The sequence below is a fragment of the Corvus cornix genome, chromosome 4 (assembly GCF_000738735.6).
Source record: "Corvus cornix cornix isolate S_Up_H32 chromosome 4, ASM73873v5, whole genome shotgun sequence".
Lineage (NCBI taxonomy): Eukaryota > Metazoa > Chordata > Aves > Passeriformes > Corvidae > Corvus > Corvus cornix.
In genome coordinates this window covers 62793036-62806737 of record NC_046334.1, presented here as the reverse complement: position 1 = coordinate 62806737, position 13702 = coordinate 62793036, and the positions used below count along the sequence as shown (strand labels likewise).

The 13702-nt window shown below is 38.2% G+C and overlaps 1 protein-coding gene across 6 annotated transcripts in view; it reads left to right on the top strand.

The window, feature by feature from the left end:
* ACOX3 (acyl-CoA oxidase 3, pristanoyl) overlaps positions 1 to 13702 on the top strand; it is a 31463-nt gene that overhangs the window by 4489 nt on the left and 13272 nt on the right. For all 6 annotated transcript variants that reach the window (XR_002046018.3, XM_039550374.1, XM_039550375.1 and 3 more), the window contains 5 exons: positions 688 to 759; positions 1497 to 1586; positions 2059 to 2202; positions 3051 to 3139; positions 13280 to 13376. Coding sequence is in view for 5 of the 6 variants with exons in the window: in XM_039550374.1 (XP_039406308.1) it covers positions 688 to 759; positions 1497 to 1586; positions 2059 to 2202; positions 3051 to 3139; positions 13280 to 13376 (492 nt within the window). In the remaining variant the exon portion in view is untranslated. The remainder of the gene's footprint in view (positions 1 to 687; positions 760 to 1496; positions 1587 to 2058; positions 2203 to 3050; positions 3140 to 13279; positions 13377 to 13702) is intronic.

Here is a 13702-nt window from a genome sequence, read left to right as displayed (position 1 = left end):
GTGTATTTGCTAAAGATTTGCAGGTATCAGAAACTTACCTGCCTAAGCCCCAGTGTCTTAATTAAGGGCAGAATCCAGAAGGAATGGAAACCAGTATAAAATTTCTCACATCAGTGGCTGTATTCTGTTATTCAGTTGCTTCCCAGATGGGTCTCTCACAAAGAATACTCAGCATAGCTGGTCAAATAATATCAGTTGAATTAATTAATTGTTACTATTCACATGGCTGGGGAGCATCTAGGAAGTAAGAGTTTTGCTGTGTGAATATACTTGTAGGAAAACTGAAGGTAGCTTCCAAATCAGCATTCTTGTTTGATCCTGAAGCAGCTACCTTCAATTCCCAATCCATTTGCAGTAAAATGAACTAAAATAGTCTTTAAGTTTTCCTTTGCTCAAGGGAACATCACTAAGGACAAGTGGAAAGTATTTTTAAGCATTTGCAATGAAGGCTTGAGCAGGTTAGAGCTGGGACAAGTTCAGTCATCTGTAAAGGGGCCTTGACAAGATCAAATCCTGACTTACCTCCCCCAGCCACAGTCTAATGATAGTTTACTGCGCAGCCCACTTTCCCTGGTCTGTTTACTGGACATCACTATTAAAAATCATGGACATCACTATTAAAAATCATGTGCAATTTGTGCTTTTCATCACAGGACACTGATTTCATTCATAATTCTGTTTTTACAGGTATTTGCAGGACCAGTTATAAGTGCTTCTAAGAGGTTTGCACACATTGTGAAACAAATTTATAGCATGGAGGTAATTTTTTCTAATAATTTGTGAGAAATGGACACTACCAGAACTGCATCACTATTTGCACTTTTGTGTTATTTCTGATCTCTTTACATACCTAGGTACTTCTAAATGGCAAAAGAAAAGACCATGGAGCAGATTCAAGCACTGAGCTCTGGCTGTCCTCACTGCTAGCTCATAAACTACTTCCTGGATATGCTTTAAGCTGTCCAAGTTAACATACAGACAAGATTTAGGAACTTTTCCCAAAAGGCAATATAGATGACACTACACCAGTTTAAGCTCTGTCCAGAGTCATTTAAGAGTATCCTACTAGGATACTCTTAACCTTGATGTGTTGCCATAAAAATTCCATTCTAATGCTATAAAATGGGAAATAATAATGTCTTAATGCGAAGAAACACCACATGGAGTTCAGTGGAGACTCAGGACCAAGTACTCTGCAGAATAAGTGCAGCCTGCCTGATATAGAAGGTGCCAATCCTAAACAGTTTCTCCTCTCTAGGCCATGTGAGCAGCATTCACTGGCTGCCCAGACCCTCTTTGATTTTGCAAGATAAATATTCTGAGTGCACCTCAACTGAGCTTTGTGCTTCTTTTGTTGCTCTTTATCACTTCCTGTTTTGGGGTTTTTTTTGCCAATTTACTTTCCAATAGCTGCATTTGCAATCATTTGAAAGTCTTGCAGTTTTAATTAATGTCAGAAAGTGGTCTTGAACTGTGCAGTGTATCTCCTTATTTAGATTTTTGGATGTTTTGCTCTGACTGAACTCAGCCATGGAACTAACACCAAAGGCATACGGACTACGGCCACGTTTGATCCTAGCACTCAGGTCAGTCCTTAATGCACACTGTCAACCAGGCTTCCTTTCCATACAAAACTGTGTAAGAAGGAGTTGGTCCCTGCCTAGGCTTCAGCTCTCACAGTTGAAATAGCCCTCTCAGTTCTTTACTTGAACTCACAGCTCAGTTTAACCTAAGATCTAGGAAATGCTTCCCAATCCATTAGTCTGCTTTATTTTTTTTTTTTAACTGCTTAAATGAGCAGTTAAAAAAGCTGAGTTTCAGGCTTTACAGTGGTAAATGAAGTAATGAGATTTTTGAACTCTGAAATTCTTTCCTTACTACATGTGTTCTCTCCAAAGTTGAACACAATAAGAGAGATCTCAGGTGTTAGAATGCAGTACAGAATAAAATCCTGGCAGTTAATGAATGTTTTCAAAACATTACTAGGGTAATGAAAAAGAAAAGCTGTGACCTGATTTTTATTATTTATATAATTTTCTTTTTCTTTCCTGGCTACAGGAATTTGTCATCAATACACCTGACTTTGAAGCTGCAAAGTTCTGGGTTGGTAATATGGGGAAACATGCTACTCATGCCGTTTTGTATGCCCAGCTCTATACTCCTGATGGACAGTGCCAAGGATTACATTCCTTTATTGTACAGGTAGAGTGGAAATATTGCTAATCCTTTTTTTCTTTTGGGGAGGAGTAGGTTCAAATTAAAAACTTCATTATGCTGTTATTTATACCCGACCAGCAGATTCCTTATTTAATGCCTTCACAGTTCATTGCAGTTGTAACCAGTGTACTTTTTTTAAATGGTCACTGATTTTGTGAAGGTTGTAGAGCTAGTTTTATACTGTCAGTTTTCTGCAAAATTTCTCAAAATACAAAAGAGCTGAAAAGTCTCCAGATGATCGTGGTACTTAGTTAGAACTCATCTGTGTTATATGAAGTCCTGAAAGTCTTGCATGGGGCTTAAGATGATTTATGTCTGCCAATGCTGCAGGCTGATCTGCATGAAATCTGCAAAATTCTACCACAGAAATCATTTTAGAAGATTAAAGGCATCATAAAATATGTCAGTGCAATAGGAAACTTGTACATAGTAAAATGAACTAGTTGCAGACTGAACAGACTTTATTACAGAATCAGGGAATATCTCAAAGCTGATTTTTACATAAAAATTCCATTGGTTCCTGCTGTGTCTGTGTACACCTGAAGAGGTTTCAGTGCTAATCTGATGAGAGCAGTCATCAGTGTTAAGGGATATTTAACACAGTGATGTGATTAGTGTCATCTTCCAATGGGATTTTCATTAAAGCATCTATGTCCTGAATGAGAGGATGCATAAGTACAAGTTATATCCAGGATTATGTGCTTGAAAGAAACAGAGACATCTCTTTATCATTAATAACGGGTACAAGATGGGAATATTTTCAACCTTTGAAAAATTCAGCCAATAACTTACATTGTTTCACTACTGGAATGTTGTGTTTCACTTCTCTACAGATTCGAGATACAAAAACTCTCCTACCAATGCCAGGTGTGATGGTAGGTGACGTAGGAAAGAAACTTGGGCAGAATGGGTTGGATAATGGGTAAGTCAATACATTTGAAAGAGAAAATATTCTAATTACATTCAAAATGTAATGGTGCAAAGATCCCCCTGTATCAGTTCTGTCTTTATTCCTGAAGTGTTCACTAGTGATTTTAAATTTTTGATATTTCTAAAAAAACCCCAGACTGAAAGATCTTGGATTTCAGTATTTTCTGTCTGAATAAACAGTCTTTCAGCCTTCCTCACTTTTTAAAATGTGAAGTGCTCCTGGTATTCTGTGAATATCCCCAGACAGTCTTGCAGTTATAGACTCTGCAACAATAATAATGGAAAAAAAATGCATTAAGTTCTGAGTAAAGAACTTTATCAACCTCTGCACCCATCTGGGTGTAAGCCTTTAATTATTTTCTCTGTTGATTTCTAGCCCACAGGAAGGGTAGTGGTGGTCCACAGACAGCTTTATTTTTAGTAAAGATGTAAGACTAATGAGACCCAAGAGAGAAACGATGTATCTTGTTTAAACCATGGGATTTCTAGACTACAGACAAGAAAGAGAAGGCTAGTTATTTTATTCCATATTATGTATGTTCAGTTGAAATAAAAAAGAAGCTGGCTCCATTTCTTAGTCATGGACTCCAGTGGCCTTACTGTGTCTACTTTACTATCCAAAGGTGTCTGATAGGGAGGAGATACAGAGAGGAAACAGAGGTAGATTTCTGCATTAAAACATCATTATGTAATAATTATTTAAACTGTTGTATTACTTATGTAGCTCTGTATAAAGACAGAAACTTAAAATGGTAAACAAGGATTTCATTCTTTATGCCTCAAATTTACTTCTTTCTATTGATTCAGTTTGTTACAGATAGTGTATTGTCCTTCAAAATATGTCATTGCAGTAAATACAATATAGACATCTTAAAGTATCCTGGTTTCAAATATAATGGCTTTGACCATCTTTCCAGAAGATTGTAGGAATTTTATGATTATGTAGTTCATTACCACTGATTCTCTGTTTTCTGAAGACAGCAAAAAAATAAATGTAAAAAAACCAAAACAACCCAAAATTAATTTATAGGGGAAAACTGTGAGAAAGACTTTGAAAAGAGGGATGTTTAAGGTTTGGTGGGTATTTTTTCTTGCTTATTCATTACAGACTAGTAGCCACCAGATGGCACAGCAGCATGGGCCTGAGTAATCTAAATGTTATTCAACGTCATACTTCTGTAGAAGTGTTCAAATTCTGCTGTTCATTCTTATATTGAAACACAGTTTTACGTGCAACTCAGGAAAGAAGAGTCTGCTTGTTATGTGACTTTAAAATGTACATAATTTTAGATCCATTTCTCTATTATCTACTGGGAAAAAATAAAGTATTTCTTAAAATGTTGGTAATAACTGAATAATTTGAAATTATAATCCATAAAATACAGTGCAAATGAGATACCAGTGACTTCCTACCTTAATGTCAGATGGAGTCCCTTATCTTAGTTGACATCATGTGTCATTTAAAGCAGTCATAGGGCATTCCTGTTTACTTTGTATATGTTGTTTTTAAAAAATTATTATTGTGTTCAAACAGTAGTGCCCAAAGAGCCCCAGTCATGGATCTAGATCTCTTAAGTATGCATCAAGACAGTCTGTGTGTTAGAAACCTTAAAACAGCTCTTGCAGATTAAGGCAGAAGGGTGAGGGAGCCCAAGGTTACCAATAGATACCCTTCATTTAGCTAAGAACTCCAGGGGCCTGTGTTCCTGAACTACCTCAGCTCATTTTTTTTTGGAGAAGTCTAAGGTTAGAGGCAGGCCAACATTTTTCTCACGAACCAGGGAACCAAGTTTTGTTCTGTAACCTTCCTGCTCACACTGAGATGTCAGAAGTGTCAGGGCTTGTAGATGTTGGCTCTCAGAGGTACACGAAGGTCTGGATGGGGACTAGAGAGGAAGTTCTGCATTTGTTTGCAGAGACAACAAGCCATGCCACCCTAGAAAAGGGACTCTTGGTTGCATGATCTGCAAAATGCCAGGATCCACAGAGAGATATTTCACCAGATACTGCTTTGTCAAGGTGTTCTCCTTGGCCATTTAGCAATCTTACATCCTAGTTTATCCCAGAGGAAGCATGGACTTGTATGTGGAGAGGAGAATACCTTCCCTTATGCTGTGACTACAAGTATTAGTTTCTACTGGATGCATTGCCAGGTTTTTTTGAATGTGTGTGTGAAGTCTGGTTCAACTACCATGAACACTTAGTAAATCAGGTCTATTTCCATGTAGCTACACTCAGGATATGTGGTCACAGTGAGGATCAGAGTCTGAGATCTCTTACAGAGATGTTTGATTTTGTTCCTCTGCTTCAAGAGATTTATGCTAATAATTTTCAGTATGGATACAGAGAGTTAATTTCCTGAACACTAATGAAGGTCATGGGGAAGAAATTCCAGAGCCTCCTTGGAAAATGCTATTGATTTATGCTATGTAAGAAAACAGAGTGGTTGATAGTAGTTGTCCATTCTGGCTTTGAAAAACAATTAATCTCTTGGGTTGTTTGGCTGAAAGCTGGTTTCCTGCTAATGCAGAGTGTAATTTTTTTAGTTAGAGAAGGAAGAAAAAAGAAAAAAAGACAAAATCACTGTAAAATATTTTAAAATATTTTCCTTTCCCTAGGAAATTTACAACAATTTGTGTAATCATTGCATAAAGGGGTAAAATAGAACTCTGTTTTTTCTTATGGAGAGTTTAGACTGGTTTTGTGTTTTGTTACCAAAATTAAATCAGACTGCCACCAGGGGGTGCAAATGCTTCAGTCTTTATTTTATAATATTAAAATGTCCCCCTGTTGCTAGTGCTCTGGCAATCTTTGAAATATGCTGTTCACTGAGGACCCAGAATGGTAGTAGCTGAGGGAAAAAAAACTACTGAAAAAATCCCTGAGTATTTGGGATTTCAGGGGCTTTTCAATAAAATGAAAGGCAGGTGTAAGGAGTGGGGGCAGGGGGGTGACATACACATAAAGCAAGAGCAGGGCTAAGTGTTGATGTGCATTTCTGTTTCTTTCCTTTGGTGTGGGGGTTTTTTGGTTGGGGTTTTCTGGGAGGAGCTGTACCTTGGCTAATGGAACATTGCCAAAATTACCCATTACCTGTTACTTCAGTGCGCATCAGTAAATGTTTGGCACTGAATTGGTGGTGAACCAATTTCCTGTCCCGTTTTAACTAGCAGCAAATTCCTGCTTTCCCCTCTCCAGAGATGAAAATGATGCCCAACTGAATCAGCATGGGAAGAGTGAAAATCAGATATGATTATATTTCTGAAGTGGTGCTTACCATGCCTCTTTGTAAAACATGTTATGAGCTTGTTCAGCTCTGTCCACTGATAACATGTATATAGTTTGTAGAGCAGATAAAACCTATGGTAAGGGAAGAACTAGAACAATAAAGCTGTCACTTTACCTTAAGTCTTTGTAGGGGATTAAAGGGTCTTTCTGGAGGATGAATTAACTGCATCTAATGATAATGGTGGGTTTGGGAAAACTGATGGGGTTTATTAGCTGTTTAACAGCCTCTCATTTACAATTAAAATGTGGTCAATCTTTGCGCACATACAACACACTAAGATGTTCAGCATGTTCTCTAGCAATCAGTGAGGCCAGATTCACTTTTCTGGATACTGAAAACAAAACGCCCAAGAAGAAATGGGTAAAGGGGATTTATTGGAGAGAAAAGCAATAAATTGTGTAAAAGAATCCCTTCTGGAAAGAGATGGCAGGCTCAGAAAGCCCTCACTACAATCCCTTGTATATTGGCAAAGATGGCATACATCACATGACTTCCAAGCCTTTACAAATTGCTTTAAATGGTTAATTCATAATTTGTTTCTTTGTTACTATTTCAGTATCACTGCCAATTACACTATGATTCTGCTACTGATAGTTTAAGGGCAGAAGAAATGAAAGTCTAGTCCTTTTTGTCTTGTACTATTCATCCTCTTCCCTGTCATTTAGATTTTGCAACTGTTGAAGTTATTTCACTGGGAAGATAGGAGTTACAATACACAGTTGAAGCCTAAATAGTCTTTGGAGCTTCATCTTTCAATCTGAAACAGTAGTTCAGTGAAGATAATATTCATATCAGCTTCTTTGGTTTGCTTCTACTCCCACACTGTCTTTCCTTTCTGCTCTGATGAACATTTATGTAGCTGTGTAGGGGACTCAGCTAGGGAACTGGAACTACCTGAAACTAACCCCACCAATTTTAGCTGTCTTCAGTCAGATAATTTGTCAGGTCTGGTTCACTGCAAGGCCTTAGGAGTGGCTGTTTCAGTACAGGAAAAAGAGCAGAGATGTAAGAAATCAAGTGTAAAAATTGGTCCTGCTTCCCAAATAAACCAGCTTAGGCTTGTTTAATATTTTTTATTGACTTACAGCCTCTAAGTCACAAACAATTGCAATAGCAATACCAATGAAGTGGCTGTAGAAGAAAAATTAATGTTAAAAATGCTTGTGCCTGTATTTACATGATCTGAATATACCATCAATACTTAGGCTATAATATCCACACGTGCTGGCTCGAAGAGAAGCCCGGAGGTCTAGCCACGCAGCCTCTGATTTAGGGCGGCACACACAAAAGGATCAGAGGGGAGGTGCTCCTCACCCCAGGGAGCCGTCCCTTGAGCGGACTGTGAGAGCACACAGGCAGAGGCAGAGAAGCAGAGAGAGGGGACTCTCCGTATAGGTTCCACACAGAAGGTTTATTCCTGTGAAACAATGGGGGGAAGGAGACAGAGAGCCAAGGATCTGCACGTGTCCAGGGACTTTATAGTGGGGATAGGAAATGCGGGGATAAGGGATATAGCCAATGGAATACTTAACAGGAGGTGGGGTTTAGGCTGAGGGAACCAATGGAAATAACACCAAGGAGGGACTTGGGGAAGGAGGCAATGGGGTGTTGAATACAACAGAACTTTCTAGAACTTATACATATTAAATTAAGGGAAAGAAATATATATAGAATTATATATAAAATAGAAAGGGGAAAACATTCACCAACCATACAAAAGTATGCAGATAACTGAACTGGGGGATTATGGGCTCTCACCCTAACTACAGAGTGAGGCATTAAACCTCGGGGCCTGACCACCACTTCTTGGTGTCTGTGTTGTTCTCAGGGGTCAGGGTGGTTGTAGCCGCTTGCACTGCCAGATTAGTCCTTGTGAAAAGTGCCACTTCCTCGGTTAAAACTAGGTATTTTCCTAACACATCTTGTATGTTTGCAGTTTAAGTTAAAGCCATGATTTTTGCAGTGGAATCTTTCACATTTCCCTGCTTTGCCCTCTTCATGTAGTTTCTGCAGTCAGGGCTGGACACTATGTGGGTACATACAGTGCTGTGCATGTTACTAGGCTGTGGTCACATTGCTGAAGAGTGCTGCCTTATCCCCTCATTTTTGTCATGTTCATGTGCCTCAAAACTCTTCAGCCATAGCTACTTCACACTGAAAAGCACTTGATGTGGTTGAAAATAGGGAAAGGTTGATTTAGATCTGGTCACACATTTGTTTTTTGACCCGCAGAAATACAGCCTCACATCTGCAGTGAACTTCAACCAACCATTTTTGTTCCTTAGAGTTCTGTCACCTCTCGACAGCTGCAGGAGTCTGCACATTCAGAGCTCCTTGCAACACTGACACTTGGACTATAAGAACTTTAGTGTGAGTGCGTCTTTGTGTGTCTGTGAAGTCCATTAGGTTAGGATTAGGAGGCCTATAAACAGCTATGTTGTTTTATCATTGCTATTGAGCATTATTGTACAGAGCTGCATTCTTAGATTAGAGCCTTGATTGTAGAAAATAAAGCTAAAATACTGCCATGCAGTTTTCCCCCGTTTCTCTGTAGCTCTTTTCAGCTCTAACCTTTCTGTGAGCTTCAGCCTAGAATATGTGGCAATTTTCTTTCCTTCTGCAAGTTTTTCATCAAACCTCTGAAATGTTACTCTTCCCAAGGTTTACTGTATCCCATGAACAGCCTTCCTGTACCATTCACCTGCTTTCTGTTTCTGGCTGGAAGTATGGCTGGTGTCATTGCACCATCTCTAATGTAGTCAGTAACAAAAGCTGGCAGAAAAGGCATTTTAGTGAGTCTCAAGTTCACCAAAGCATGTTTGAGCTATTTGTACTATAGGTAACAGTTTATTACTTTAGTACTGGCAAAAGGAGCTCATAGCTTTTCCAGCTGCTTCTCTTTTATCAGCATCACTGCACACCAGATGAATTTCTATTGCATGATTTAAAGTCAGTGAGATTAACTTAGTTTGAAATGTTCCCTCAACTAGTGGCCAAAGAACCCAAACAAGAATGCTACTATTGGAATGGCACTTCATTCTGCTCAGCTGCTCTTGGTAGTAATCTGTGTGATACAGTGGTTTTTTATCTGTGGTAAAAAATGTGTCTACATGATGCAAAATTGCACATTGCTGTAGAGCCCTGTGATATCTATTTAAAGTGACAGCTGTCAGTTGTCTTGCTGAGAGGTCTTAATCTCAGTCACGCTATTTGCTGTGCTGAAGAGGCCCTAAGTAGGGCAGCTTTCAACCCTCTGGTCTTGTCATCACCATGTGAAATTTAGCCATTTTCCAAACTTGCTGGTACATGATATCCCCATGACTGTGTATACAGTTCTATTATTGTAAGATATCTCTTCAATTCTTTAAGGAGATTTTTCCCCTAAATGCGTTGACAGATGTGGGCCAAGTCTATGCTTTCTAGGCTAATAACCATTAAAAATGTGATCGTTGACTTCATTAAATCTTACTATTTATTTTTAATATGTTCTAATATCAAGTTCCAATTGGCCAGTATGTCTAACAATTCCCAACAGCAAAGTTCTTGGAGAAGGAGCATAACAGCAGTTGGCAGCAATCTCACAAGGTCACTTAACCCACCAGTCCTGTGAGGTTCTGCTTTTATTTTCAACACTGGTGCTTACAGGCATATCTTATTTCTTCACATATGGAAATTTTCTGTTGAATTTTTAATTGCTAGTTCTGCCACTCTGCTTTGCTTCTTAAAGTCTTTTCCATCTGATATGCATAGCAACATATCTTATATAATGTATCTGTAATGGATAATATCAAGGGAAAAAATCTAAACTTTCAAAACCTGTTACTTGAATTCATTTTGATTTTAAGAAAATAGGTTATCGTATAATGATAGGAAATTCAGTATTCTGGTTCACTAGCTGTGAAAGAAGTTATTAAAGAAGGGTGTGCATGTAGTTTTTAATCAAAATAGTTCTAGGTCATCTTTTATGTGGTATAGAATTAGCTTCCTTGTATTTGTGTCAGATTATAATAAAACTTGAAGATTTCTCACTCTTTCCGACCGAAGCCTTCCCTTAGATTTAACTATTTGGGATTGTATCACAGCAAATGAAAGTGGGTAAAACTGTTTAGGTCATTTTGGGAGCTGTTTTGTTCAGCACACATCTGTCACATATTCCTTATGAGTAGGCTTGGGATTCCTAAAAGTATGTAATTAGTATATAGATTTATAAAGTAGTAGCTTTGAATTTGCTTTTTAGAAACACTTGAGTCTCAGGCAGGCCAATATAAAAATTTTCTACAACTGCACAACTTTGCTTAGTGAATTGAACTAATCACTACAGTGTAAAACACAACACAGAATAGGGATAATTTGCTGGTTTATTCATTGTCATTATCTCCCAGGTAACAAATGACAGACCAAAAGGGAATGTCCTCAAGTTGTACCAGGGGAGGTTTAGGTTAGATAATGGGAAAAATTTCTTCACTGAAAGAGTGTTCAGACATTGAGACAGGCTGCTCAGGGAAAAGGGGTGGAATCATCATCCCTGGAAGTGTTCAGAAGATGTGTGGATGTCATACTTGGGGACATGGTTTAGTGGTGAACACGGTGCTGCTGGTGCAATGGTTGGACTCTGATATTGGAAGTGCTTTCCAGCCTTAATGACTCTGTGAATTCTGCCACGAATCTTACCATTCATCACATATGAGGCTAAGCATGTTCCAGATACGTATTTGCAGATGGAAGGCCCAAGGACTGGAGCCCTTTGAAATATCATCCTAATCTATGCCCCAAAGATTGTATCATCTTTGTATCAGAGGTCAGCTCTTCCTTTAGTCTGGTTTATAATTCCAGTTTCAATCACCTATTCAATAGCTTTTAAAAATAATATTTCATTGCTTTCTTCCATGCATCCCTTCCTGCTTGGGAGGGATCCTTATAAACATCCATGGAGCTCCCTTACTTTCATCACTCTGATTCCTACTTAAAATTCTCATTTGCTCTAACGGCTTGTAAAAAAATAGCATTGATTAGCTGCTGGTGTACTGTGACTGACAGGCATCCTGTCAGGAAAATATTCTTCAGCAATTAGTGTCTGCTTCACCATTTGAACATATTTGTAGTTTCCTGCCTTATGCTTGCATTGTAAGGTCCTAGGAGGAAGCACCTTCTTGGAATTCTATGGATGTACAGCAACTGTGAAAAAAAGCATGCTAAACTAGAAACCTAAACCTTGCCACACACACTCTTCTGTAATTAATGAGTACTAATAATTAAAAAGCTCAAGTTCTTTCTAAGATGCATGCTATTACTCAAGAATATTGGTTGTTGTATAGGTTTAGTTGTGATTCTGTTTGGGATATAGGGAGCAGAGAATGTGAATTTAGCCAAAAGATCTTTCTCAAATGAGATTTTTTATTTTCAGTGATATGAAAAAAATATTAATATAGATGGAAATCAGATTTTTGGAAATTCTGAATTTGCTTCTATTACAAAGTAGTGTTATCTCACTGAAACTGGCATTTAACAAAGCACTTATTAGCATTGTTGAGGCAGCTGGTTCTTGGTTAGGATAGCATGCCTTTCTCTGTGTATAAGTCTGAAAATACTGTGTATCTCTAAGGCTGAATAAATTCAGTATTCAGATACGTTTCCTTGGAAACAACTCATAATTTAAAAACACAAGCAGCAATGCAGCCCTTATGTAATTTATTAATGTGAAAGACCTGGCTCTCGTGAGCCATATTAAATATATCAGCCTTTATTGGCAGGAAAAAGGAATTTTCTTTGATTACAAATACAGCTTTTCAAGCGCTATTAGATAGTGAGATATTCGTGAGTGGGGTTGATACTGCTGCTATTGTGCCAAATTGTGTTGCCCATTTGGGTGAAACAGTTCAATCACTTTCTTCCTGAAGAATACGAGTACTCAGGACATTCTCCCTATCTTAAGAACTTCCCTCTTTATTGCTGCTAGGGTGCTGCAATTTAGAAAGGGTTATCCTGCTCTTCCTTTTTTAAGATGCCACATTTCACAGAACAGAATTCCTAATTTGAGTTTAAACAAAGGAAAGTTTTCCTTTTGGTTCCTTCTCAGGGCACTATTTCAGCTATGTCCTTATTTGTACTGCAGTAGAATGAGTGATCCTCACAGATCTATATTCTAGACTCATAAAAATATATTGTGTCTCTATCCCAAAGCAGTCTCCAGACTGGACTAAACAACACGTCAGTAAAGAATATAGTTAGGGCAGAATTGTTTGGGGCAGGGAATTTGGAATGAGAAAGGCCCAGTCACATTCTAGGTGGGAGAAGGACGTTGTTCATCTTCCCAAGCTTTTTACAGCTGAGATACCAGCTTAAGGAACTTAAGTCATGCAGCCTGAGAATTCAGTTCAGCTTTCTGAAGTGTCAGTGAAAGTACCTGTCAAACTGCCTGTGTACAAGGTCTCTAATAAGTTACTTTACTTGTCCCTTCCCTTAACTAGAATACATTGCTCATCCTTCCATTTCTTTTTGACTTCTTTCCTTACAAAGCTGCTGAAATGGTCTCCCAGAGTTAAAGTGGGTTTTTTTTGGTTTTGTAAGCATCATCTTTTTAAAACAAAAAAACAAAAATCAGAAGAGTTATAACAAATAATTTCTCGTCTTGAATTTATTGTGCTGCTCTGAAAGTCTTTGTTGTCCCAGGCATACTTCCCTAAAATCGCCTACCTGGCTTGAAGGACACTGTTTTTGGTTCACTGACATGCCTGAGATAATTTTGCAATCCCGTCTTTCTTGTGACCTTTATTCTGTAATATAAACACCTCAGACTATGTAGACATCTTAGATTTAGATCTGTTTGTGTATTTGTTTAAACAGATTTGCCATGTTCCACAATGTCAGGATACCAAAAGAAAATATACTGAATATAGCTGGAGATGTCACAGCTGAGGGGAAGTACTCAAGTTCAGTCAAGGTATGAAACAAGGCCTTGTTTCATTAAATATACAAAGATATAAGTAGGTTAAGAGACAGAGCAATGGGCCTCTTATGTTGGGAAGTACTGGATACCTGAACTGTTGACAATTTCACATGAGGTATGAATGTCAGTTTTTTAATTGCATTTTAGAGATAACTCACCTTGCTGACTTTACTGAACTTTGTGCTCTTTCCACGACCCTACTAATCCCAAAGAGTTTAGAGTGTGACTATGTTCAGGCAAGACTATTCTGAGTCCTGCCTGAATACCTCATCTGAAGGAGTCAAGAAACAAAATTGCCAAAATTGCTTCTGATCATGCTA